This window comes from Erinaceus europaeus, chromosome 15, assembly GCF_950295315.1.
Source record: "Erinaceus europaeus chromosome 15, mEriEur2.1, whole genome shotgun sequence".
Classification (NCBI taxonomy): domain Eukaryota; kingdom Metazoa; phylum Chordata; class Mammalia; order Eulipotyphla; family Erinaceidae; genus Erinaceus; species Erinaceus europaeus.
Genome location: NC_080176.1, coordinates 6,566,456 through 6,591,526, shown reverse-complemented (window position 1 = coordinate 6,591,526; position 25,071 = coordinate 6,566,456). Strand labels below are relative to the sequence as shown.

Below are 25,071 nucleotides of genomic sequence, written 5' to 3'. Positions count from 1 at the left end.
TTTTTTTAAAAAAAAAAAAAAAGACACTCTCATGCCTGAGGCTCCAAGGTCTCAAGTTCAATCCCCTACACCACCATAAGCCAGAGCTGAGTAGTGCTCTGGTAAAAATAAATAAATAAATACCAATCTTTTTAAAGGGGGGGGGGCATGAGATGCCTTACCTGCGGTAGTGCACACTCTACCATTTGGGCATTTCTGGCCTTGAGATTGGAGTATCCACAGGTATTTCATGAGCACTGATGCTGGGGTGTCTCTCAACCTCTAGCTAAAATAAGCAAAGAAGTTCACTGGGGAGGATAGAAAAACGTGGAAACCCCGACAATAACTGTGGTAGCAGGGTGAACAAAATGTCTTTTTTTTTTTTTTTTTTTGCATTGTTCAGCTCTAACTCGTGGTGGTAAAGGAAGTATAGGGGATTGAGCCTGGGACTTTGTGGGGTCAGGCATGAGGGTCTCTTTGCATAACCATATGGTAGCTCCCCCACCCATGGGAAAAAGTCTTTAAAAAATGGGAAGTGGATGGCTGGCTCACCCAGAAGGGCACATGCCCCAACTCTGAACCCCAGCACCACATGGGAGGTGGTGTGGTACTGGTGAAACCCCACTACTGGGGTGTCTCTCCTCCTCTCCTGTCTCTGTCTCTCTGGATGGAAAGACAGTGGCTGGAGTGGTGAAATTGAACATTCTAGAGGTTTTATTCCAACAAAAGAGAAAAAGAAAGAGCAAGACAGTGTAGATAAAGGTGAGGCTCAGTGTGAGATGCCCACAGCCCACAGCCCACAGCCCACAGCCCCAGGCAGGAACCCATTTGGTGTGTCTCCCTGCCCCCCCCCTTTTTTTTTTACTTCCATGGTTATTGCTGGAGCTCCTGAAGGCACTACAAACCCACTGCTCCTGGCTGCCATTTTTTCTATTTTTACTGGATAGGACAGAGAGAAATGGAGAGAAGAGGGGAAGACAGAGAGGGGGGAGAGAAAGACAGACACCTGCAGACCTGCTTCACCGCCTGTGAAGAGACTCTCCTGCAGGTGGCGAGCCAGCTTTAACCAGGATCCTTGCACTTTGCACTATGTGCAATTAACTCAGTGCACCACCACCCAACCCCCCCACCTTTTCTTTAAAAAATATTTTTTATTTGTCAGAGAAATCGAGAGAAGGGGGAGATAGGGTGAGAGACACCTGAAGCCCTACCTCACTGCTCATGAAGCCTTCCCCTTGCAGGTGGGGACTGGGGCATTGAACATAAGTCCTTGTGCATTGCAGAATGTGCACTCAATTAGGCAGACCACCACTCAGCCCTATTTTTTTTTTTTTTTTGGTTTTTGTTTTTTTCCCACCAGGGTTATTTCTGGGGTTTGGTGCCTGACAATGAATCACCACTCCTGGAAGACTTTTTTCTTCCTTCTTTCCTCCCTTCCTTCCTTCCTTCTTTTCTTTATTTGTTCCCTTTTGTTATTAATAGTAGGTCATAAGATTTTAAGATTACAGTGTATAGTTCTCACACCACACTTACCACCAAAGTTCTGTATCCCACCCTCCCACCATAGTTCTCATAAGTCTTAGGAACAGTTTGCTTGCATCTGATTCCTTTCTTTCTTCCTTCCTTTTTTTTTGCAAGTTCATGTGTATCAGTTCTCTAGATTCCATGATTGAAACTATCCACCCACGAGTTGTCTTTTATCTCTTTACTTATTTTGATAAGCATAATCACCTCCAGTTCCATCCATTTTGCCCCAAAGAACACAATATCATTTCTTTTGATTGCAGAGTAGTATTCCATGGAATATATCCCATAACTTCTTTATCCAGTCATCTGCTGATGGGCATTTAGGCTTCATCCACACTTTGGCTATTGTGAATAGTGCAGCTATGAACGTAGTGGTGCCTATGTCCCTTCTAATTAGTGTTTGAAGGTCCTTGTATAAATGCCTAAAGGTGGTATTGCTAGGTCACAAGGTGATTCATTTTTATTTGTTTAAGGACTCTTCATACAATCTCCCAAAGGGTTACACCAGTTTAGGGAAGACTTTTTTTTTTTTTGTAGAGACAGAGAGAATGAAAAAGATCACAGGACCAAGCTTCCTTCTTCAATGTGGTGAGGGGTCAAAAGAATGATGAAAGGGTAGAGGTGAAACTACTCAATGCCGTGTGTGTGTGTGTGTGTGTGTGTGTGTGTCTGTGTGTGTGTGTCTGTGTGTCTGTGTGTGTGGTGTGTCTGTGTGTGTGTGTGTGTGTGTGTGTGTGTGTCTGTGTGTGTGGTGTGTCTGTGTGTGTGTGTGTGTCTGTGTGTGTCTGTGTGTGTGTCTGTGTGTGTGTGGTGGGGGGCTCTCCCAGCCCAACTATTCACTTAGTTTTCACTAAGAAAAGAGTAGGTCAGTAGATCACCTAGTGGCACACACACCTCTCCCTCTGTGGTCCCAGGTTCCAGCCCCTGCACATGGAAGCACATGGGCAGAACTGGGGGAGCTCCCTAGACAGTGGAGGGGCAGCAGTGTGTCTCATTCACTCTTCCTCTTCCATCACTCTCTCTCAAAAAAAAAGTTAAAATGCATAGAAGACAGCATAGTGGTTATGGAAAAAGACTCTCATGCCTGAGGTTCCAAAGTCCCAGATTCAGTCCCCTGCACCACCATAAGCCAGAGCTGAGCAGCACTCTGGAAAAAAAATTAAGTTAATTAATTAAAGTTAATTAAAAATAATAAAAAAGATAAGTTTTAAAAAACACTGCTAGGGGGCCGCGAGATAGCACCATGGGTTCAGTGCACGGCACAGAATGCAAGGACTAGCGTAAGGATCCTGGTTCAAACCCCTGGTTCCCTACCTGCAGGGGGGTCGCTTCACAAGTAGTGAAGCAGGTCTGCAGGTATCTATCTGTCTCTCCCCCTCTCTGCCTTCCCTTCCTCTCTCGGTTTCTCTCTGTCCTATCCAACAACTATAACAACAATAACAATAAAAGCAACAACAAGTACAACAACAAGGGCAACAAAAATGGGGAAAGTGGCCTTCAGGAGCAGAGGATTCATGGTGCAGGTACCAAGCCCCAGCAATAACCCTGGAGGCAAAAGCAAAAACAAAACAAAACACTACTGTGGTCTCTCTCCTTCTCCCTCTCTCTCTTTCTTCCCCACTACCTCTCACCTTCCATAAAGAAAAAAAAAAAAAGAAAAAAAACCTGCAGGAAGTGGTGGGCATCAAGCCTGAGCAATAACACTGATGGGGAGAAAAAAAAGAAGAAGGGGTCAGGCGGTAGTGCAGCAGGTTAAGCGCACATGGCATGAAGCGCAAGGACCAGCATAAGGATCCCCACCTGCTGGGGTGTCGCTTCACAGGTGGTGAAGCAGGTCTACAGGTGTCTGTTTTTCTTTTCTTTTTCTTTCTTTTTTTTTTGTTTTGTTTAAACAATACAAGGTTTATTAGGGTGAAACAGGTAAAAGGCAAAATAAGCAATCATCATCAAGGGTTAAGAGTACACTAGGTCCATAAAGTCTGAGTATAGTTATCAAAAGCTTAGTTCCATAAGATAAACAATTATCCGCTCTGGTAAAGGTTGCTCATGGCTGTATAGGAATCTAAAAGTTTACCGGCTAGCAGAGTCACACGTGTTCAGTTCCCAGGAGAAGTAGCCATGACAGATACCTGGAGCACATCTGTCGAGATGCTTCCGACCAGGAGAAGCAGCAGCCAAAAATGGTGTCTGATTTTCTGTCTCCTCTCCTCTCTCTATTTCTTTCTGTCCTATCCAACAACAACATCAATGGCAACAATAACAATAATGACAATAACAAGGGCAACAAAATAGAGAAAATGGCCTCCAGGAGCAGTGTATTCATGATATAGGCACTAAGCCCCAGCCATAACCCTGGAGGCAAAAAAGAAGGAGGAGGAGGAGAATTTTACTGTGGGAAGATGGCCAGGCTAAGGGAAGGTTACCACTTTTTTTTTTTTTCCTCCAGGGTTATTGCTGGGCTCTGTGCCTGCACCATGAATCCACCGCTCCTGGAGGCCATTTTTCCTCTTTTGTTGCCCTTGTTGTTGTAGCCTCATTGTGGTTATTATTATTGCCATTGTTGATGTTGTTCGTTGTTGGATAGGACAGAAAGAAATGGAGAGAGGAGGGGAAGACAGAGAGGGGGAAAGAAAGATAGACACCTGCAGACCTGCTTCACCACCTGTGAAGCGACTCCCCTGCAGGGGGGGAGCCGAGGACTCGAACCTGGGATTCTTACGCTGGTCCCTGCTGGTCCCTGCGCTTTGCACCACATGCGCTTAGCCCACTGCGCCACCACCCGACCCCCAAAGGTTACCACTTTGAATGGGGTGTCCTGCAGAGATAGTAAACACCTCCAAGTGAACCTAAAGCAGAGCAGAGAGGGGGAGCCAAAAACACCTCACATCAAAAACACCTCAGCTCTGTTTGGGAGGAGGGAAGCCTGCTGGCCTATGAGATTCTAGCTTAGAGCTCCAGCTCTAACTAGAAAGACTAAGTAAAAATGGGGGAGGCGGAACAAATATGTGCTTGTGAGAAAATGTTCATTGCAATCAAGCATTTTATTTTTTTAAATATTTTATTTATATTTATTTATTGGATAGAGATAGAGAAAAATCAAGAGGGCAAGGGGCAAGAGGGCAGAGGGGGATAGAGAGGGAACTGCCTCGCTGTTCAAGAAGCTTTCCCCCTGCAGGTGGGGACTGCAGGCTTGAATGTGGGTCCCTGTGTACTGTAATTCGTGTGCTCAACCAGGTGTGGCACCGACCAGCCCCTTAAATCAAGTCTTTGAAATCAAGGTGTGACCAAACTTAAATACAAGTATAAAAATGCATCATTCAAGAACCAGGAGCTATCTCACCCAGAACAGTGCACACTTTGCCATGCTCAAGAACCAGGGTTCAAGCCCCTGGCCGCCATGTGGGAGCATCATGCATAGTTCATAAGCTCTGGAGCTGTGCTGTGGTGTCTCTCCTCTCTGGGTCTCTCTCTCCTCCTCTTTACCTCTCACCCTCTATCAGGAAGATAAAAAAGTGTCTGCCAAAATGGTGGAATCATGTAGGCATGTCTTTACAAGGAGAGAGGGAGAAAGGAGAGGGAGACAGAGACAGAGAGACAGTATCATGATTCTGCAAAAGACTTTCATGCCTGAGGCACAAAGGTCCCAGGTTCAATCCCTAGCACCACCATAAACCGGCGCTGAGCAGTACTTTGGTATTTCTCTCTGTGTCTTTTTCTCACTAAAATAAAATATAAGAGAGAGAGAGAGAGGAGGGGAAAGAGAAAGAAAGGAGAGGGGCCAGGCGGTGGTGCACCTGGTTGAGCGCACACATTACAGTGCACAAAGGACCTGGATCAAGCCCTGGGCCCCTTACCTGCAGGAGGAAGCTTTATGAGGGGTGTCCCAGGCCAGCACATAAGCCATGTCACAGTGAGCCCAGAGTATCTCAGGTTGGGGAGCTAGCCCTGTCAGTGCTCACATGTGTGGCCCTGTGGCCCTCCTCGGGCCCTAAAGCTGCCCAGTTAGTGCTGGCCACCCTCGGCTGTGGGGGGCTATGGCGCGTGAGGAGGAGGGGCAGAGGGTGCTGCAACACACAGAGTACCATCTGGAAAGCAGGAGAGGGTCTGAGCTCTGACTGGTCCTCATTTTCCTCTAAGGCAGCAATACAGAGGCTTAAACAAGGATACAGGCCTCCTGTGAGGTTTGAGGGCTCAAAGTCCCTGTCCAAACAAGACAGAGCACACAGGACAGTTTTTCCAGAGGCAGGGCCAGTGAGGGCCTTAGAACTTGATCTTTCTGGCTCTCCTGTGGCAGGGACAGCCCCTCATCCATAAGCCTGACTGGGAATGTTCTGCATGCTGCCTAGCTGGAGGCCTCTGTCTCCTGGATGCTGATCAGCTGTGGCCAACACCCTGGCCTGGAAAAGGACCCTGCTGTCCCCATGCACGGCCCTGATAAGAGACCCCACCCCACTGCCCTCCTCCCCGATCCCAGCCCCCCACATCCTCACTCATAGATAAACGCAGCCTGGTGCTGACCACCACCAGGCTGTCCTGTGCACTCATCCAGCCAGACACCATCATGTCTCTAACCACAAATGAGAGGACCATCATTCTGGCCATGTGGGACAAGATAGCCACTGAGGAAGCAATTACAGAAGCCAGACCTTCTACCTTCTGCAACCCTCAACGACCCTGGGTCCATGCTCCCAGAGGGATAGAGAATGGGAAAGCTACCATGGGAGGGGGTGGGTTATGGGGATTGGGTGGTGGGAATTGTGTGGAGTTGTACCCCTCCTACCTTATGCTTTTGTTCACTAATCCTTTCTTAAATAAAAAATTTTTAAAAAAAAATTTCCAACAGAAAAAAAAAAAAAAAGATAGCCACTGAGTCGGAGGAGATTGGCAGAGAGACACTGGACAGGTACCTGTGTGCAGAGGGACAGGAGGCCGGGGACAGGAGGGACAGAGGAAACAGAGAAGGATGATAAGAGACAGTGAAGGGACAGTGAGGGGATGGTGAGGAGGGGGCAGTGGAGATATGAGGCAGTGAGAGAATCTTAGGATGACATGGAAGGGATGGTGAGGACAGTGAGGAAAAGGTGAGGGGACAATGAGGAGGGACAGTGAGGGGAGAACAGGACAGTGTAGACATAGTGTGGGGACAGTGAGGACACTGAAGGGACACTGGGGGCAGTGAGGATCCCTGTGGTCAGCAGGATGATGGCATCTGCTGATGGGGAAGGCATGGCAGTAGGGGAGTGTCTGCATGTGGGGGGCACGGGGAGCAGGGATAGTGTCAGGGCTTGAGTCTCCACAAATGTCTGAGGAGAAGGGGGAAGGGAGCAGCACTGCTGCGCAGCCTGTTCTGCAGTGACTTTCCTGCAGACCATCTGTGGCTCAAACTTGGGGAGCAGGCCTCACCCCCCCTGGCTTCCCCCACCCCTGTTTTGTCTCAAGGGGGACAAAAGGAGGACTCCCCCAGGGGTGGGGACAGGACCGGCAGGAGCTGGGGACAGACACTCAGACCCCTAATCACCACCACCTCCTCTCTGTGCCTGCAGGCTCCTCACCGTCTTCCCGCAGGCCAAGACCTACTTTCCACACTTTGACATGAACTCGCGCTCAGCTCAGCTGCGAGCTCATGGCGCCAAGGTCATGTCGGCCATAGGCGACGCGGCCAAGAACATTGACAACGTGTCGGGCGCCCTGGCCCGCCTCAGCGAGATGCACGCCTACATCCTGCGCGTGGACCCCGTCAACTTCAAGGTGGGCGGCTGCCCTGGCTGCGGTGGGAGGGGGCGGGGCGGGGCGGGGCCAGGGGCGGGCACAGAGCACCAGCACCCCTTCTATCCCCCGCAGCTGCTGTCCCACTGCCTGCTGGTCACCCTGGCCACGCACTTCCCCGCCGACTTCACTGCCGAGGCGCACGAAGCCTGGGACAAGTTCATGTCGCTGGTGTCCTCCGTGCTGACCGAGAAGTACCGCTGAGCCCGCGGACCCGCACCAGGGACCCCACTCCCTGCCCCGACCCCACTTTTCCTCCTGTCTCCCAATAAACAGATTGGATGGAAAGCGCGTGCGCTATCTTTACTCGGGAAGCGCTGGGAGTTGGGGTGGGGGGTGCACACCCAGGGCCGATGGGGATCCCCCTCTTCCCTTGAAGACCGTTTCTTAATGCAATGCTATTTTTCAACACTTATTTGTCCTTAGTGAACGACAGAGTCCAGAGCCGGCGCGCCGGCGCAGGGCGCTGCTGGCCGCCAGTTCACGAAGGCGGTGTGACCCCCGAGCGCCCCGGGGTGGCGGTCCCGCGGGGTCCTCCCTGCAAGCCCAGGTTCCCGGCTCCCTGGGGAGAGGGAGACAGACAGCCGTCCCAGGGGACCCCTGCTCAGGCCGCTTGGGGACCCGGCGGCGAGGGTCAGCGTTCCCGCCGCGTCCGCAGATAAGGCAGGCGGGGCGCCGGGGCGGCGCGGCTATAAGGAGCAGGGCGGTGCCCCAGGCTCCAGGCAGCGCCATGCTCAGCGCGCAGGAGCGCGCCCAGGTGGCGCAGGTGTGGGACCTCATTGCCGGCCATGAGGCGCCCTTCGGAGCCGAGCTGCTGGTCAGGTGCGCGGGGCGGGGCCCGGGGCAGGGCCTCCGGGCTCCCCACTGTTGGGGCGGCGGAAGGGGTCTGAGCCACCCGCTCTCCCCAGACTCTTCACGGTGTTTCCCACCACCAAGACCTACTTCGGGCACCTGGGCAGCTGCCTGGACGAGGTGGCGCTGCTGAACCACGGACAGCGCATGCTGATGGCGGTAGGCGTGGCGGTGCAGTACATGGACTGCCTGCGCGCCGCGCTGGCCCCGCTGGCCACCATGCACGCACAGATGCTGCGTGTGGATCCCGCCAACTTCGCGGTGAGCCGGGCGCGGACCACCGGGTTGGGAGGCGCGGGGTGCGGGGGCAGGGGGGTTTTCAGGGATTGGGTGGGGCCAGAGCCCTGACCGCGTTCTCCTGCAGCTGCTGAGCCACTGCTTCCAGGTGGTGCTGGCCTCGCACCTGCAGGACGAGTTCACAGTGGAGATGCACGCAGCGTGGGACAAGTTCCTGGCGGAGGTCGCCGAGGTGATGTCGGAGCAGTACCGCTAAATGGCGCCACCCCGCTCTGTCAATAAAATGCCTCGAACCCCAGCCCTTGTGTGGTCTCTGGTCTTCTTGAGGCAGATGCTCTGGTTCATGCGGGTCCCTCGACCTTTGTGGATGGGGCGTTGGGTGATGGGAGCTCCAGGCTCTGGGGTGGGCAGCTGTGGACTCTGACCACAGAAGCGGGAAAGAAGGCGACTGCTCTGACTGGAGGGAAGGTGATGGGGCAGAGGGTGCAGGGACACTGCTGGCAGGGCCACAGGCAACACCAGCACACACTCCCCCTCCAACTCTCTCTCCTAGTGAATCTGGGGTGCCCGTCCAAGCCCAGGACCACATTATCCAGGCTACCCGTGTCCCCCATAGCCTCCCACAGCAAACCCCGCGAGAGGGGGTGCGCCTCCCTTGGGGACAGAAAGGACAACTCCCCACCATTTGGATGCACGTGCCCTGTGGTCCCAGCGACTGACACCACACCTTTCTCAAGTGCCTCAGAGTCGGGTGGTAGCTCAGCGGGTTGAGCGCAGGTGGCACAAAGCACTAGGACCAGCATAAGGATCCCGGTTCAAGCCCCTGGCTCCCCACCTTCGGGGGGGGGGGGTCGCTTCACAAGCTGTGAAGCAGATCTGAGGTGTCTATCTTTCTCTCTCCTGCTCTGCCTTCCCCTCCTCTCTCCATTTCTTTCTGTCCTATCCAACAATAATGGCATCAATAATAACCACAGCAATAAAACAACAAGGGCAACAAAAGGGAATAAATAAATATTTTAAAAATAAGTCTAAAAAAGAGAGAAGAAACAAATGACTTCAGGTCTCCCAAACAGTTCACCAAACCGCAACACAGCACCCCCACGCACCCTGGGTCAGTCTTCCCTACAAACATCTAACCATGAACTCCAATTGCAGTTCGAGAAGGTGGGGGGAACAATGCCTGAAAGTGACGGGTGGGGATATTGGGGCCTGAAAGGTGGGTAGTTCAAAGGGTGGTGCTTCATGGTGGGGGGGGCCTCTGAGGCTCAACACAACATGTCCCAACTCTGTTCCCTGATGCTGTGGACACCTGACCACCGCTGGGTGGTTGGGGGGGAGACTGGAGAAGGGGTCACAGAACTTCACCCTCGCATACACCTAACCATTCAGGATCTGAGTTAGGAAGCAGAAGTAACTCCACACATGCAAATCTACTGGAATAACTCCAACCCAGGAGGGGAGAGGGGTGAATAGGCAGAGAAAACGTCATAGACGCCACCCCCCTACCCCCAGCCCTGTGCTGCATGTCAAGGGGCTGAGCCCTGGACCGCAGAGCCAGCCCCCAAGGGTGTGTCCCCACTCCAGCCCCGCAGCCAATGAGCGAGGCTCTGATGGGCGTGCCCCGCGCACCTCGGCCATAAAGGCAGGAGCTCCCTGAGTCCCGCACTTCTGATCCAACATAGACTCAGAAAGAACTCACCATGGTGCTGTCTGCAACTGACAAGGCCAACGTCAAGACTTTCTGGGGCAAGCTCGGCGGCCATGGCGGCGAGTATGGTGGCGAGGCTCTGGACAGGTGAGCTGCTCCCGCATCTCCGGGCAGGGCTGCCCCCATCTTCCCCTGCAGGGCAGCTTGGGAGACTCTCAGCTCCTGGAGCTTCCCTGGCTGGCACCTGCACCCCAGCCTCAGGGTGAGGCTGGCCAGCTCCTGGGATCTGAGAGCACGTGCGAAGACAACTGCCCAACCCACCCGTTCTCTGTTTTCCCGGCAGAATGTTCCAGGCCCACCCCACCACCAAGACCTACTTCCCCCACTTCGACCTGAACCCGGGCTCCGCTCAGGTCAAAGGCCATGGCAAGAAGGTGGCAGATGCTCTGACCACTGCTGTGAACAACCTGGACGACGTTCCAGGAGCCCTGTCTGCCCTGAGCGACCTGCACGCGCACAAGCTGCGTGTGGACCCCGTCAACTTCAAGGTGCGCTGGGGGGAGCGCGCTCCCGAGCTGGGGGCGGCGGGCAGGGGTGGGGGCGCAGCTAGGCAGCAGGTACTAGAGTCCCAAGGGACGGGGGTGGGGGGGACGGGGGGGGGGGCTGTACAGCCTCGCCACGGTTCCCGCTGACTGCCCTCTCCCCACAGCTCCTGAGCCACTGTCTGCTGGTGACCCTGGCCCTCCACCACCCTGCAGACTTCACCCCCGCGGTGCACGCCTCCCTGGACAAGTTCTTGGCTACAGTGGCCACTGTGCTGACCTCCAAGTACCGTTAAGCCACAGCCTGTCCAGTCCCTGTCCTGCAGGGCGTCCCCAACCTCTCAATAAAGTCTGATGGGCAGCATCTTGTGCCTGGCGTCTGTGTGTCCTGGACTGGGTGGGATGGCCAAGATCCTTGCCTGGCATGGGCTGAAGGGGGCTCACTTCCAGGGGGGTAGGGAGGGGCTGCAGTTACCCACCAACTGTCCCATGGGAGGACCCCAAGATCACAAGTCTTCTGAAGTCTCTACCCCTGTGCCATGAACTCAGTGTTTGAAACTACCACACACATCCCATGATGCAGCGCTCAGCTGTGGAGAGAGGCTTGGGAAGGGGCACCAGACTGCCCACCTTGGGGTATGGGGGGAACAGCCGGCAGCTGTTGTGACCCAGCAGAGTCCCCACAGGTGACAGGAATGCCCAGCTCTCCCAGCTCCCTGGCCAGGATCTGGGTCTCACAGTGGTTCTGCCTAGGCTGGAGCCACAGAGGGAAAGGTCCCACCTCCAGGCTGAAGCTTCTCCAGAGCAGGGCACCCACAGCCACCCTGTGAACCCAAGCCAGCAGCATGCAGGCAGATGGCAGCGCTGGGTGAAGTGTGGGGAGGCTCAGGGGCTCTACTTTGCTCTGTGAGCAGCCCCCTCTTGTGCCCTGCAGGGCCTGGCTCAGCCCCAGCCCCAGCCCCAAACCCAGCCCCACCCACTGGACTCACTGAGAAAAACACCAGTTGCCTGCTGCTTCTTTATCTCCTGCCCCAGCCCACATGGGGGGTGTTGTGGTGTTGAGGAGGCTCAGCTGCTCTGAAGTCTCCCTCTCTAGCTCTGTTTAGGAAGCTGGGGCCAGGGAAATAGCTCAGCTTGGAGAGTGCAGGACTGGCCTCTGCCACAGGTTCCTGGCTCCCTCCACACCTAGTGCCCTGTGCATGAGGAAGGTGCTCTGTCTTTCCTTTCCTCCTTACCCTGTAAATATAAATAAATCACATACCTCTTTGCTTTACTTATTTTGTTTATTTCCATTAGTCCCCAGACTACTGCCCATGTCTGGCTTATAGTGGTGCTGAGGATGAGTCCTAGAGCTTTGGTGTCTCCGACATGAAAGGCCTTTGGCAGAGCCATTACACATTCTCCCCCAACAAACAACATACATACATCTCTCATTTTATTTTGTTGATTTTAAATCTTTTACTTATTTTATTTTAATGAGGGGGATACAGAGAGAAAGACCAGAACACTGCTCAGCTCTGGCTTATGGTGATGCTGGGCATTGAACCTGGAACCTGGGAGCCTCAAGCATGAAAGTCTGTTTTTGCAGAACCCTCATGCTGCCTCTCCAGCCCATACATACATCTTTTAAAACACTGGACCAAGGAATTGGGTGATGGCATACCCAGTTTAGCTCACACATCACCATGTTCAAAGACACAGGTTCAAGCTTCAGTTACCACCAATAGGGAAAGCTTCAGGATCAGTGGAGCAGTGCTGGGAGTCTCTCTCTCCTCTCTCTTTCTCTCTCTACCTTCCCTCTCCTTATCAAGTTTTCCTATCAATATAAAAATAAATGAAAGTTTAAAAAAGGGAGACCATCCATGGTGAAATATAGCATTCAGAATACTCAGGCTGGGTGGTAAACAGCATAAAGGTTATGCAGAGAGACTCTCATGCCTGAGGCTTCAAAATTTCAAGTTCAGTCCCCCACAATGCAATGAACCAGAGCTCAGCAGTGCTCTGGTATAAATAAATATAAATAAACAAATAAATAAATGTGCCCTTATGGGGAAAAAAAGAGGCTGTGACACTGAAAACCACCTGAGGCAGCAGCAGGCTGGGCAGGTACATGGGGCTTTGCTGGGTGAAGCTGGGCTCCTGAGCCTGAGGTCCTGCGTTCAGAACCGGCAGAACACATTCTGGAGTAACACCCACCTCTTGCTCTGTCCTTCTCTCTCTCTCTCTCCCTCTCTCTCTCTCTCCTTAATAAGTAAAGAATTTGAACAATATTCATTTATATAAGAGAGCAGGAAGGAGAGAGAAGGGGAACATCACTCTGACACAAACAATGCTGGGGATCATACTCAGGGTTGCATAGCTGAGTGAACACCTCCTTATCCACTATGCAAGCTCCCAGCTCCAGTAGCTATGGGGGGGGGGCGAGGAGGAGAAAGAAAATCATGACAAGAACTATCAAAACACTGGAGATCTACCCTGTGCCCTGTAGGGAAGCATCCTAGCCTTCTGATCCTGGACCTTCCCTGTCCTGCAGGGCTTGACTGGCCTCATCACCTTCTCCCAAATTAACCTGCCGGAACAGGCCCTTCTCCTCCTACATCCTGCCCAACTCCAACACTCCTCCACTCTCACCTCCTCCAAGAAGCCCCCACTGTTCACACAGACACTGTGTCCTCAGTTGCCTCCCACTCTCTGATTCTTCCTCAGGCTGGCAGCTGTGTTCCCTGTGAACCCATGTGTGTGACCCTGTGCCCTGTCACTGGCTTCCTCTCCCCGAGTACTGAGAGCTCAGGTGAGAGCCTCAGCGATGTCAGCTCAGTGCCTGTCTGCCTCAACACTGTCCAGAATACTTGAGGATCTGGGGGTCCCTGAACCAGGGCCCTTGGTCAGCAGGGTGGTGCAGAGGGGAAGGGGCTACTCCACACAGGAGTCCCTCATGACAGAGGTGGCCTTGGGAGCCTCCTGGGAGTTGCAGGACAGTTTCTGGAGGAGGAGCTGGAGCCCAGACCACCTGTCTGCCCTGGGCTGCCCTGGGGTGCAGTGAGGCTGAGGACAGCACAGGTGGGGCTGAATTCCTAGGGGTGTGAGTGGGGACCCTCCTGTGCACACCTCCCCTCCCTCTGCAGGCATGTGGGCTCTGGTGGCTGTGGTCCTCCTGAGGTACTGGGCTGTGTGTGTGTGTGTGTGTGTGTGTGTGTGTGTGTGTGTGTGTGTGTGTCTGCATGGGCTGTGGCCTTGAGTTGGCCAAGCTCCTTGGGCAGAGCCAGTACCAACTTCCTCCACCCATGGGCACTGGCTGGGGTGAGCATGGCACCTCCCAGGATGGTGAGGCAGGCAGGGAGGATGAAACCTGCCATTACAGTGTGAAGGGGGCCCGGCCCTCGCGCGCCCTCTGCTGGCCAACCCTCCGCAGCCAATGAGCGAGGCTCTGATGGGCGTGCCCCGCGCACCTCGGCCATAAAGGCAGGAGCTCCCTGAGCCCCGCATTTCTGATCCAACATAGACTCAGAAAGAACTCACCATGGTGCTGTCTGCAACTGACAAGGCCAACGTCAAGACTTTCTGGGGCAAGCTCGGCGGCCATGGCGGCGAGTATGGCGGCGAGGCTCTGGACAGGTGAGCTGCTCCCGCATCTCCGGGCAGGGCTGCCCCCATCTTCCCCTGCAGGGCAGCTTGGGAGACTCTCAGCTCCTGGAGCTTCCCTGGCTGGCACCTGCACCCCAGCCTCAGGGTGAGCCTGGCCAGCTCCTGAGATCTGAAAGCACGTCCGAAGACAACTGCCCAACCCACCCGTTCTCTGTTTTCCCGGCAGAATGTTCCAGGCCCACCCCACCACCAAGACCTACTTCCCCCACTTCGACCTGAACCCGGGCTCCGCTCAGGTCAAAGGCCATGGCAAGAAGGTGGCAGATGCTCTGACCACTGCTGTGAACAACCTGGACGACGTTCCAGGAGCCCTGTCTGCCCTGAGCGACCTGCACGCGCACAAGCTGCGTGTGGACCCCGTCAACTTCAAGGTGCGCTGGGGGGAGCGCGCTCCCGAGCTGGGGGCGGCGGGCAGGGGTGGGGGCGCTGCTAGGCAGCAGGTACTAGAGTCCCAAGGGAGGGGGGAGGGGGGGTGCTGTACAGCCTCGCCACGGTTCCCGCTGACTCCCCTCTCCCCACAGCTCCTGAGCCACTGTCTGCTGGTGACCCTGGCCCTCCATCACCCCGCAGACTTCACCCCCGCGGTGCACGCCTCCCTGGACAAGTTCTTGGCTACAGTGGCCACTGTGCTGACCTCCAAGTACCGTTAAGCCACAGCCTGTCCAGTCCCTGTCCTGCGGGGCGTCCCCAACTTCTCAATAAAGTCTGATGGGCAGCATCCTGTGCCTGGCGTCTGTGTGTCCTGGACTGGGTGGGATGGCCAAGATCCTTGCCTGGCAGGGGCTGAAGGGGGCCCACTTCCAGGGGGGTAGGGAGGGGCCGCAGCTACCCACCAACTGTCCCATGGGAGGACCCAAGATCACAAGTCTTCTGAAGTCTCTACCCCTGTGCCATGAACTCAGTGTTTGAAACTACCACACACATCCCATGATGCAGCGCTCAGCTGTGGAGAGGGGCTTGGGAAGGGGCACCAGACTGCCCACCTTGGGGTATGGGGGAACAGCCGGCAGCTGTTGTGACCCAGCAGAGTCCCCACAGGTGACAGGAGTGCCCAGCTCTCCCAGCTCCCTGGCCAGGATCTGGGTCTCACAGTGGTTCTGCCTAGGCTGGAGCCACAGAGGGAAAGGTCCCACCTCCAGGCTGAGGCTTCTCCAGAGCAGGGCACCCACAGCCACCCTGTGAACCCAAGCCAGCAGCATGCAGGCAGATGGCAGCGCTGGGTGAAGTGTGGGGAGGCTCAGGGGCTCTACTTTGCTCTATGAGCAGCCCCCTCTTGTGCCCTGCAGGGCCTGGCTCAGCCCCAGCCCCAGCCCCAAACCCAGCCCCACCCACTGGACTCACTGAGAAAAACACCAGTTGCCTGCTGCTTCTTTATCTCCTGCCCCAGCCCACATGGGGGGTGTTGTGGTGTTGAGGAGGCTCAGCTGCTCTGAAGTCTCCCTCTCTAGCTCTGTTTAGGAAGCTGGGGCCAGGGAAATAGCTCAGCTTGGAGAGTGCAGGACTGGCCTCTGCCACAGGTTCCTGGCTCCCTCCACACCTAGTGCCCTGTGCATGAGGAAGGTGCTCTGTCTTTCCTTTCCTCCTTATCCTGTAAATATAAATAAATCGCATACCTCTTTGCTTTACTTTTTTGTTTATTTCCATTAGTCCCCAGACTACTGCCCATGTCTGGCTTATAGTGGTGCTGAGGATGAGTCCTAGAGCTTTGGTGTCTCCGACATGAAAGGCCTTTGGCAGAGCCATTACACATTCTCCCCCAACAAACAACATACATACATCTCTCATTTTATTTTGTTGATTTTAAATCTTTTACTTATTTTATTTTAATGAGGGGGATACAGAGAGAAAGACCAGAACACTGCTCAGCTCTGGCTTATGGTGATGCTGGGCATTGAACCTGGAACCTGGGAGCCTCAAGCATGAAAGTCTGTTTTTGCAGAACCCTCATGCTGCCTCTCCAGCCCATACATACATCTTTTAAAACACTGGACCAAGGAATTGGGTGATGGCATACCCAGTTTAGCTCACACATCACCATGTTCAAAGACACAGGTTCAAGCTTCAGTTACCACCAATAAGGAAAGCTTCAGGATCAGTGGAGCAGTGCTGGGAGTCTCTCTCCCCTCTCTCTTTCTCTCTCTACCTTCCCTCTCCTTATCAAGTTCTCCTATCAATATAAAAATAAATGAAATTTTAAAAAAGGGAGACCACCCATGATGAAATATAGCATTCAGAATACTCAGGCTGGGTGGTAAACAGCATAAAGGTTATGCAGAGAGACTCTCATGCCTGAGGCTTCAAAATTTCAAGTTCAGTCCCCCACAATGCAATAAACCAGAGCTCAGCAGTGCTCTGGTATAAAATAAATATAAATAAACAAATAAATAAATGTGCCCTTATGGGGAAAAAAAGAAGCTGTGACACTGAAAACCACTTGAGGCAGCAGCAGGCTGGGCAGGTACATGGGGCTTTGCTGGGTGAAGCTGGGCTCCTGAGCCTGAGGTCCTGCGTTCAGAACCGGCAGAACACATTCTGGAGTAACACCCACTTCTTGCTCTGCTCTCTCTCTCTCTCTCCCTCTCTCTCTACTTAATAAGTAAAGAATTCGAACAATATTCATTTATATAAGAGAGCAGGAAGGAGAGAGAAGGGGAACATCACTCTGACACAAACAATGCTGGGGATCATACTCAGGGTTGCATAGCTGAGTGAACACCTCCTTATCCACTATGCAAGCTCCCAGCTCCAGTAGCTATGGGGGGGGGGGGCGGGGAGGATAAAGAAAATCATGACAAGAACTATCAGAACACTGGAGATCTACCCTGTGCCCTGTAGGGAAGCAGCCCAGCCTTCTGATCCTGGACCTTCCCTGTCCTGCAGGGCTTGACTGGCCTCATCACCTTCTCCCAAATTAACCTGCAGGAACAGGCCCTTCTCCTCCTACGTCCTGCCCAGCTCCCACACTCCTCCACTCTCACCTCCTCCAAGAAGCCCCCACTGTTCACACAGACACTGTGTCCTCAGTTGCCTCCCACTCTCTGATTCTTCCTCAGGCTGGCAGCTGTGTTCCCTGTGAACCCATGTGTGTGACCCTGTGCCCTGTCACTGGCTTCCTCTCCCCGAGTACTGAGAGCTCAGGTGAGAGCCTCAGCGATGTCAGCTCAGTGCCTGTCTGCCTCAACACTGTCCAGAATACTTGAGGATCTGGGGGTCCCTGAACCAGGGCCCTTGGTCAGCAGGGTGGTGCAGAGGGGAAGGGGCCACGCCACACAGGAGTCCCTCATGACAGAGGTGGCCTTGGGAGCCCCCTGGGAGTTGTAGGACAGCTTCTGGAGGAGGAGCTGGAACCCAGCCCACCTGCTTGCCCTGGGGTGCAGTGAGGCTGAGGACGGCACAGGTGGGGCTGAATTCCTAGGGGTGTGAGTGGGGACCCTCCTGTGCACACCTCCCCTCCCTCTGCAGGCATGTGGGCTCTGCTGGCTGTGGTCCTCCTGGGGTGCTGGGCTGTCATGTGTGTGTGTGTGTGTGTGTGTGTCTGTCTGTCTACATGGGCTGTGGCCTTGAGTTGGCCAAGCTCCTTGGGCAGAGCCAGCACCATCCTCCACCCATGAGCACTGGCTGGGGTGGTGGTGGGGTGGCACTTCCCAGGGTGGTGAGGCAGGGAAGGCAGGGAGGATCAGACCCGCCCCTGCAGAGTTGAGAAGGGGCCGCCTGGCCCTCGCGCGCCCTCTGCTGGCCAAACCTCCCCAGCCAATGAGCAAGGCTCTGATGGGCATGCCTCATCCCCTACCTTGGCCATAAAGGCAGGCGTTCCCTGAAGCCCCCACTTCTGGTCCAACACAGACTCAGAAAGAACTCAACATGGCGCTGTCTGCAGCAGACAAGGCCAACATCAAGAATGTCTGGGGCAAGACTGGTGCTGATGCCGGCAAGTATAGTGGTGAGGCTCTGGATAGGTGAGCTGACCCCACATACCCTGGCAGGGCTCACCCCAGCTAGAGGGCTGCCGGGACTCTCAGTTCCTGGGGCTCCCCTGGCTGGCACCTGCACCCCAGCCCTAAGGTGAGCCTGGCCAGCTCCTCCTCAGATCTGAGAGCAAATCCAAAGACCATTCCCCCAACCCCCTGTCCTCTCTGTTCCAGGCAGAATGTTCCAGGCCCAACCCACCACCAAGACCTACTTCCCCCACTTTGACCTGAGCCCGTCTCCGAGCAGATCAAAGCCCAGGGCAAGAAGGTTGCAGACGCGCTGAACTTGGCTGTGGAGAACCTGGACAACATTCCAGGTGCCCTGTCTGAGCTGAGTGACCTGCACGCACAAAAGCTGTGTGTGGACCCCGCCAACTTCCCGGTGAGCTGGGCTCAGGGGGTCCAGGAACTGGGAGCATGAGCATAGCGGCTGGGTGTTCACAGGCCTTGGAGTTGAGGGCTTGCAGGCCCAAGGGCAAATGGTCCTGGAGCCTGAGGGTGCAAATCTCCTGGGGTGGGACATGGCCAACCCTGACTGCATTCTCCCTGCAGCTGCTGAACCAGAATCTCCACGTGGTGATGGCCTCACGCCTGCAGGACCAGTACAAGCTGGGCCAGGGGATGGGGGAGTCAGCCCCTCGTGGACATGTCCCCATTCCAGCAGGCACTCCCTGAACCCCGGAACTTCTGGTCCAACACAGACCCAGAAAGAACTCCCCATGGTGCTATCCTCAGCAGACAAGGACAACATTGAGTCCAGGGAAAGAGTGGTAGCTCTCTGGGTTAAGCGCACATAGTGCAAAGTGCATAGACTGGTGCAAGGATTCCTGTTCAAGTCACTGTCGCCTCACCTGCAGGGGCTTCGCCTCACAAGCAATGAAGCAAGTTTGCAGGTGTCTATCTCTCCAACATTCTGTCTTCCCCTCGTCTCTCAATTTTCCTCTGTCCTATCCAACAACAGCAGCAACAACAATAATAACAGCAACAGTAACAACCATAGAAAAACAGATGGCCTCCAGAAGCGGTGGATTCGTAGTGCAGGCACCGAGTCCCAGTGATAACCCTGGAGGCAAACATATCTTAAAATGATAGAAAGCAAGAAAAATTCTCAAAATCAAGCAGAACAATCTGTACCAGTGAAGTTCTGTCAATAGAACAAAACATCAACTGAAAGAATTCCAAATGGCTGAAGCAGAGTCAAGTAGAACAACAAAAATAAAGTGTGACCCAATGAGTGAGTAATATTCACTTAGTGTGTACTGTATGCTAGAAAATATATTTAATTCAGAAACAACAACCATTTGATGTAGATAATATGCAAGTTGTTGAGAAGTATGTTGTATATACATATATACACATATGGTTGGCATCTGTGTGTATATATATATATATGTATATACTGTGCGTGTGTGTGTGTGTGTGTGTGTGTGTGTGTGTGTGTGTGTGTGTGTGTATAGTTTCAATTTGAGAGCCACTCTCTCTGCTATAACCCAGTTCTAGGTGGCAGCACTGAGTGAAGTGTAGGGAGGCTCAGGGCCTCTGCTTTGCTCTGTGAACAGCCCCTTCTGCTCCCCTCCCCCCTTTCCCAGCCCTGGCACAGCCCCAGCCCCAGCCCCACCCACTGGGCTCACTGAGAAAAACACCAGTTGCAGGCTGCTTCTTTATCTCCCCTAGTATGGAGGACATTGCAGCCCAGGCTCCTGCCCCAGCCCCACATGGGAGGTGCTGTGGAGCTGAGGCGGCTCAGCTTCTCTGGAGTCTCTCCCTCTCTAGCTCTATTTAGGAAGCTGGGGCCAGGGAATAAATAGCTCAACTGGTAGAGTGCAGGACTTGCCTCTGCCAGAGGCTCCTGGTTCCTTCCGCACCTAGTGCCCTGCGCATCAGGAAGGTGCTCTGCCTTCCCTTCCTCCCTATCCTGTAAATATAAATTAAATAGCATACATCTACATATCTCTTACCAGAGCACTGCTTAGTAACATGTATCCTGGGAGGCACTGTGTGTGACCTTGCGTGCAGATGTGTGTGCTGTGTGCTGATGGTGTGGCCCTGTGCCTTGCTGTGTGACCCCTTGGACCCCATATGTGGCTCTGTCACTGCCTTTTTTTTTTCTTTTTTTTTTTCCCTCCAGGGTTATTGCTGGGCTCGGTGCCTGCACCATGAATCCACCGCTCCTGGAGGCCATTTATTCCCCCTTTTGTTGCTCTTGTTGTTGTAGCCTCGTTGTGGTTATTATTATTACCATTGCTAATGTTCGTTGTTCGTTGTTGGATAGGACAGAGAGAAATGGAGAGAGGAGGGGAAGACAGAGAGGGGGAGAGAAAGACAGACACCTGCAGACCTGCTTCACCACCTGTGAAGCGACTCCCCTGCAGGTGGGGAGCCGGGGGCTCAAACCGGGATCCTTACAACGGTCCCTGCGCTTTGCGCCACGTGCGCTTAATCCACTGCGCCACCGCCCGACCCCGTCACTGCCTTTTTGTCCCCAAGCACTGAGAGCTCAGGTGAGAGCAATGAGCACAAGTGGATGCCTAGGCTAAAGTGAAACAGCCAAGCGACATCCACAGTGGAGCGCCACTCCAGACCAGACAGGCCTAACATGCCCAGCAAGAAGCCCAGTTTCGGGAGTCGGGCAGTAACGCAGCCGGTTAAGTGCGGACCGGCATAAGGATCCTGGCTCCCCACCTGCAGGGAAGTCGCTTCACAGGCGGTGAAGCAGGTCTGCAGGTGTCTATCTTTCTCTCCCCCTCTCTGTCTTCCCCTCCTCTCTCCATTTCTCTCTGTCCTATCTAACAATGACAACATCAATAACAACAATAAAAAGGGGGGCAACAAAAGGTAAAATAAACAAATAAATGGAAAAAATTATTTTAAAAAAAGTTCAGTTTCTACTTGAGTCCTTTCTATAAAATGATCAGTAGAGAGCAAACAGGGTTCTGCAAAAGACTTTCATACTCAAGGCTCAGAGGTCTCACGTTCAATCCCTGGTTCCACCATAAGCCAGAGCTGGCAAGAGCTCTAGAAAGAGAGAGAGAGGGAGTCAGGAGGTGGCACAACTGGTTAAGTGCATGTGGTGCAAAGCGCAAGGACCGGAGGAAGGATGCGGGTTCGAGCCCCTGGCTCCCCAACTGCAGGGGAGTCGCTTCACTAGTGATGAAGCAGGTCTGCAGGTGTCTTTCTCTCTTCCCCTCTCTATCTTCCCCTCCTCTCTCCATTTCTCTCTGTCCTAACCAACAGCTATGACATCAATAACAAGACAATGGTAAACAACAAGGGCAACAAAAAGGGAAAATAAATAAAATTTTTTTAAAAAGAGAGAGAGAGGGAAAGAAAGGAAAGACAACTTTTGGTGGTCCAAGAGGTGGTGCAGAGAACAAAACACTAGGTCTCAAGCATGAGGTCTGAGTTCAATCTTTGTCATTCCATGTGCCAGAATGATGCTCTGATTCTCTCTCCTCTCCTCTCTGGTATTAATAAGTAATTAAATATTTTATTTTATTAATTTTTATTGCCACCAGGGTGTCACTGGGGCTTGGTGCCAGCACTATCAGTCCACTGCTCCTGGTGGCCATTTTGACCTTTTTTTTTTTTTTCAATTTTTAATTGGATAGGAGAAAAATTGAGAAGAGAGGGGAGACAGAGAGAGGGAAAGAAATACAGATACTCAACAAGGGCAACAAAAAGGAAAATAAATAAGTTTTTTTTAAAGAAATTTTTTTATTTTTTTATTTTTAAATATTTATTTATTTATTCCCTTTTGTTGCCCTTGTTGTTTTATTGTTGTAGTTATTGTTGTTGTCGTTGTTGGATAGGACAGAGAGAAATGGAGAGAGGAGGGGAACACAGAGAGGAGGAGAGAAAGATAGATACCTGCAGACCTGCTTCACCGCCTGTGAAGCGACTCCCCTGCAGGTGGGGAGCCAGGGTTCGAACCGGGATCCTTATGCCGGTCCTTGTGCTTTGTGCCACCTGCGCTTAACCCGCTGCACTACAGCCCGACTCCCATAAGTATTTTTTTTAAATGCAGACCTGCTTTATTGCTAGTGAAGTGTTCCCCTGCAGTCAAGGAGCAGGGCTCAAACCTGAGTCCTTGAGCTTGGTTATATGTGTGCTTAACTAGGTGGTGCACCACCTGCTGGCCCCAGTAATGAAATATTCTTTTAAATATTTATTTATTTATTTATTCCATTTTTGTTGCCCTTGTTTTATTGTTGTAGTTATGAAATATTTTTTTAAATGCCTTGGCTGGGAGTCAGACGGTGGCGCAGCAGGTTAAGTGCAGGTGGCGCAAAGCGCAAGAACCAGCATAAGGATCCCAGTTCAAGCCCCCAGCTCCCCACCTGCAGGGGAGTCGCTTCACAAGCAGTGAAGCAGGTCTGCAGGTGTCTATCTTTCTCTCCCCGTCTTCCCCTCCTCTCTCCATTTCCCTCTGTCCTATCCAACAATGACGACATCAATAACAACAGTGATAACTACAACAATAAAAACAAGGTCAACAAAAGGGAATAAATGAATAATTAAATTTTTTTTAATTTAAAAACTACAGAACTTTGAGCCCCCACCCCAGTCCTCGCCCCCCACAATTAAAAAAAAAAAATGTCTTGGCTGTGAGACAGCATAATGTTGATACAAAAAGACTTCAATGCCAAAGGTTCCAAAGGTCTCAGGTTTAATCCTTAGCAACACCACAGACCACAGCTAAGCAGTACTCTACTAAAAGAAATTAAAACAAAACAAAATAAAACCAAAAAAAAAAAAAAAAGTCTTTACTAATTGACAAAATAGAACAGAGCAGCAGTGTGGCACACGCACTGCCAGGGGTCACACCAGACCTGAGAGCCTACAAGTCCTGTGCTCTCTCCCAGGCTGGGTGCTGCCCTGTGCACCCTGTGTGAGAGAGGCACGGGGTGGGGGAGGGGGCTGCAGCTGGAAGGCCGGGCGGGCCGAGAGGATAGCTTCTTTCTGGGGAGGCAAGCTCTCTGGAACTGGAGAGCAGGAGTGGTTGAGTATAGGGTGATGTGGCAGGTGAGTTCACTACATGGTGTTATTTATCTTGTGGAAGCCACCTTGTCCACTTGGATAAAGACACGGATGGGGGGGAGGGCACAGCGCAGCGCCTCCCGCCTGGCGTTTTTTTTTTATTATTATTTTTTTATTTATTTATTCCCTTTTGTTGCGCTTGTTGTTTTATTGTTATAGTTATTATTGTTGTTGTCGTTGTTGGATAGGACAGAGAGAAATGGAGAGAGGAGGGGAAGACAGAGAGGAGGAGAGAAAGACAGACACCTGCAGACCTGCTTCACCGCTTGTGAAGCGACTCCCCTGCAGGTGGGGAGCCGGGGTTGGAACCGGGATCCTTATGCCAGTCCTTGTGCTTTGCGCGCCTGGCGTTTTTTTGTGACCCCTTTGGACTGCTCAGTGGTCACTGTCTGAGGAAACTTCCAGAGCAGCGTTGGCATATCCCCAGGGAAATCTCATGACCGCCTGCAGAGTGGCGCATGTCTACACAGCAGGCAGAGGCTGGGAAGGAGGGCGAGCAGTCCAGGGCACCGAGGACTCGCATTCAAGGTCAATTTCCACAAAGTCTCTTTACAAACATGGGGACCAGGGTGGCCGGGTAGTAGCACACTTGGTTAAGCTAACATGCACAAGGACCTGGCTTTGAGCCCCACTGTCCACCTGCAGGGGGGAGGAGCTTCATAAGCAGTGAAGAAAATGCTGCAGGTGTCTCTCCCTATCTTCCCCTTTCCTCTCAATTTCTCTCCTACTAAACAAGGAAGAGGGGGGAGGGGAGGAGGTGAAGAAGAGGGAAGAGGAGGAGGGGAAGGAAGGAGGAAGAAGGGGAAGAAGAGGAGGAGGAGGAAGAAGAAGAGGGAGTTCCCGCAGGCTGACCTGGCCAGGCCTGCCGGCAGAGCCCGATGAGACCCAGGGGAGGGGAGGGGAGGGGAGGGGAGGGGAGGGGCAGGGCGGGCGGGGCGCTAGGCTCCGCGGTGATGGCGCTGTCTGCAGGGGACGAGGCGCTGGTGCGCGCGCTATGGCGGAAGATGGGCAGCAACGTGGGCGTCTACACCACCGAGGCCTTGGAGAGGTGAGCGCACGCCCTTGGCCCCCGCGCGACCCGGGGACGCGCCTCACCGCCGCTACCCCCTTCCCCCCCCCCCCCCCCGCAGGATCGTGCTGGCCTTCCCCTCCACCAGAATTTACTTCGCCCCCCTGGACCTGAGCCCCGGCTCCATGCAGCTCAGAGCCCACGGCAAGAAGGTGGCCGCCGCGCTGAGCGTTGCCCTGGGCCACCTGGACGACCTGCCGGACGCACTGTCTGCGCTCAGCGACCTGCATACGCGCCAGCTGCGAGTGGACCCGACCAGCTTCCAGGTGCGGGGAGCAGGTGGCCGGGCACTGGGTGGGGGTGGGGGCGGGGGCCCGCAGGGCCCCACGAGTCACACCCTCTCCCTGCAGCTCCTCGGCCACTGTCTGTTGCTGACCCTGGCGCGACACTACCCCGGGGACTTCAGCCCAGCCATGCACAGGGCACTGCACCGCTTCTTGACTCACGTGGCCTGGGCGCTGGCCTCTCCCTGTGGCTGAGGCTCAGAGGGCAGGGACCACACTTTCACAACTTAAGTGTTTGAATAAAGGCTTGAAGGAAGCCCCAGCTATGTGCATTCTTGAGGTGCTATTCAGGCCACCAGGTCTAATCTGCATCTGCCACCCTCTCCCTCCCAACACAACCCGACTGGACTGCCCAACTGGGTGGAGCCAGGGTGGCAGCAGGAAGGGAGGCCCGCCAGTGCAGAGCCCTGCCCGAGAGCCTCTGAGAGCTGCCACCACCACCACCCACAGGCTTCAGATATTCCCATAAACCCAGGCAAAAAGGGCCACACAAGCCCCTCACCCCTGCAAGCCTAGA

The 25,071-nt window shown here is 53.6% G+C and overlaps 5 protein-coding genes and 1 pseudogene across 5 annotated transcripts; all 6 read left to right on the top strand.

Annotated features, from left to right (window-relative positions):
• Positions 1 to 6,013: 6,013 nt before the first annotated feature.
• LOC103117847 (hemoglobin subunit zeta-like) lies at positions 6,014 to 7,560 on the top strand. Its single transcript, XM_060172712.1, has 4 exons — positions 6,014 to 6,130; positions 6,378 to 6,409; positions 7,050 to 7,254; positions 7,348 to 7,560. The coding sequence occupies exons 1-4, from the start codon at positions 6,068 to 6,070 to the stop codon at positions 7,474 to 7,476; spliced, it is 429 nt and encodes a 142-aa protein (XP_060028695.1). The 5' UTR covers positions 6,014 to 6,067; the 3' UTR covers positions 7,477 to 7,560.
• Positions 7,561 to 7,943: 383 nt separating this feature from the next.
• On the top strand, positions 7,944 to 8,659 carry HBM (hemoglobin subunit mu). Its single transcript, XM_007527968.2, has 3 exons — positions 7,944 to 8,094; positions 8,181 to 8,385; positions 8,489 to 8,659. The coding sequence occupies exons 1-3, from the start codon at positions 8,003 to 8,005 to the stop codon at positions 8,615 to 8,617; spliced, it is 426 nt and encodes a 141-aa protein (XP_007528030.1). The 5' UTR covers positions 7,944 to 8,002; the 3' UTR covers positions 8,618 to 8,659.
• Positions 8,660 to 10,002: 1,343 nt separating this feature from the next.
• Positions 10,003 to 10,915, top strand: LOC132533078 (hemoglobin subunit alpha). Its single transcript, XM_060172711.1, has 3 exons — positions 10,003 to 10,156; positions 10,353 to 10,557; positions 10,719 to 10,915. The coding sequence occupies exons 1-3, from the start codon at positions 10,062 to 10,064 to the stop codon at positions 10,845 to 10,847; spliced, it is 429 nt and encodes a 142-aa protein (XP_060028694.1). The 5' UTR covers positions 10,003 to 10,061; the 3' UTR covers positions 10,848 to 10,915.
• Positions 10,916 to 14,009: 3,094 nt separating this feature from the next.
• Positions 14,010 to 14,914, top strand: LOC103117850 (hemoglobin subunit alpha). Its single transcript, XM_007527969.3, has 3 exons — positions 14,010 to 14,166; positions 14,363 to 14,567; positions 14,718 to 14,914. Exons 1-3 carry the CDS (start codon positions 14,072 to 14,074, stop codon positions 14,844 to 14,846), a joined length of 429 nt encoding a protein of 142 aa, XP_007528031.1. The 5' UTR covers positions 14,010 to 14,071; the 3' UTR covers positions 14,847 to 14,914.
• Positions 14,915 to 18,040: 3,126 nt separating this feature from the next.
• Positions 18,041 to 18,839, top strand: LOC103117917 (hemoglobin subunit alpha-like; annotated as a pseudogene).
• Positions 18,840 to 24,043: 5,204 nt separating this feature from the next.
• On the top strand, positions 24,044 to 24,810 carry LOC103117918 (hemoglobin subunit theta-1). The gene is made up of 3 exons (XM_007528050.3): positions 24,044 to 24,249; positions 24,332 to 24,536; positions 24,621 to 24,810. The coding sequence occupies exons 1-3, from the start codon at positions 24,080 to 24,082 to the stop codon at positions 24,747 to 24,749; spliced, it is 504 nt and encodes a 167-aa protein (XP_007528112.2). The 5' UTR covers positions 24,044 to 24,079; the 3' UTR covers positions 24,750 to 24,810.
• The last annotated feature ends 261 nt before the right edge of the window (positions 24,811 to 25,071 follow it).

Excerpts from the sequence above, each read along its gene's own strand:
- LOC103117847 (XM_060172712.1), top strand. The coding sequence starts at position 6,068 with ATGTCTCTAACCACAAATGAGAGGACCATCATTCTGGCCATGTGGGAC. Across the intron at positions 6,131-6,377 it reads GGGACAAGATAGCCACTGAG|TCGGAGGAGATTGGCAGAGA; the intron begins GAAGCAATTACA and ends ATAGCCACTGAG. Across the intron at positions 6,410-7,049 it reads GGCAGAGAGACACTGGACAG|GCTCCTCACCGTCTTCCCGC; the intron begins GTACCTGTGTGC and ends CTGTGCCTGCAG.
- HBM (XM_007527968.2), top strand. The coding sequence starts at position 8,003 with ATGCTCAGCGCGCAGGAGCGCGCCCAGGTGGCGCAGGTGTGGGACCTC. Across the intron at positions 8,095-8,180 it reads GGAGCCGAGCTGCTGGTCAG|ACTCTTCACGGTGTTTCCCA; the intron begins GTGCGCGGGGCG and ends CGCTCTCCCCAG. Across the intron at positions 8,386-8,488 it reads TGGATCCCGCCAACTTCGCG|CTGCTGAGCCACTGCTTCCA; the intron begins GTGAGCCGGGCG and ends GTTCTCCTGCAG.
- LOC132533078 (XM_060172711.1), top strand. The coding sequence starts at position 10,062 with ATGGTGCTGTCTGCAACTGACAAGGCCAACGTCAAGACTTTCTGGGGC. Across the intron at positions 10,157-10,352 it reads GGTGGCGAGGCTCTGGACAG|AATGTTCCAGGCCCACCCCA; the intron begins GTGAGCTGCTCC and ends TTTTCCCGGCAG. Across the intron at positions 10,558-10,718 it reads TGGACCCCGTCAACTTCAAG|CTCCTGAGCCACTGTCTGCT; the intron begins GTGCGCTGGGGG and ends CTCTCCCCACAG.
- LOC103117850 (XM_007527969.3), top strand. The coding sequence starts at position 14,072 with ATGGTGCTGTCTGCAACTGACAAGGCCAACGTCAAGACTTTCTGGGGC. Across the intron at positions 14,167-14,362 it reads GGCGGCGAGGCTCTGGACAG|AATGTTCCAGGCCCACCCCA; the intron begins GTGAGCTGCTCC and ends TTTTCCCGGCAG. Across the intron at positions 14,568-14,717 it reads TGGACCCCGTCAACTTCAAG|CTCCTGAGCCACTGTCTGCT; the intron begins GTGCGCTGGGGG and ends CTCTCCCCACAG.
- LOC103117918 (XM_007528050.3), top strand. The coding sequence starts at position 24,080 with ATGAGACCCAGGGGAGGGGAGGGGAGGGGAGGGGAGGGGAGGGGCAGG. Across the intron at positions 24,250-24,331 it reads ACCACCGAGGCCTTGGAGAG|GATCGTGCTGGCCTTCCCCT; the intron begins GTGAGCGCACGC and ends CCCCCCCCGCAG. Across the intron at positions 24,537-24,620 it reads TGGACCCGACCAGCTTCCAG|CTCCTCGGCCACTGTCTGTT; the intron begins GTGCGGGGAGCA and ends CTCTCCCTGCAG.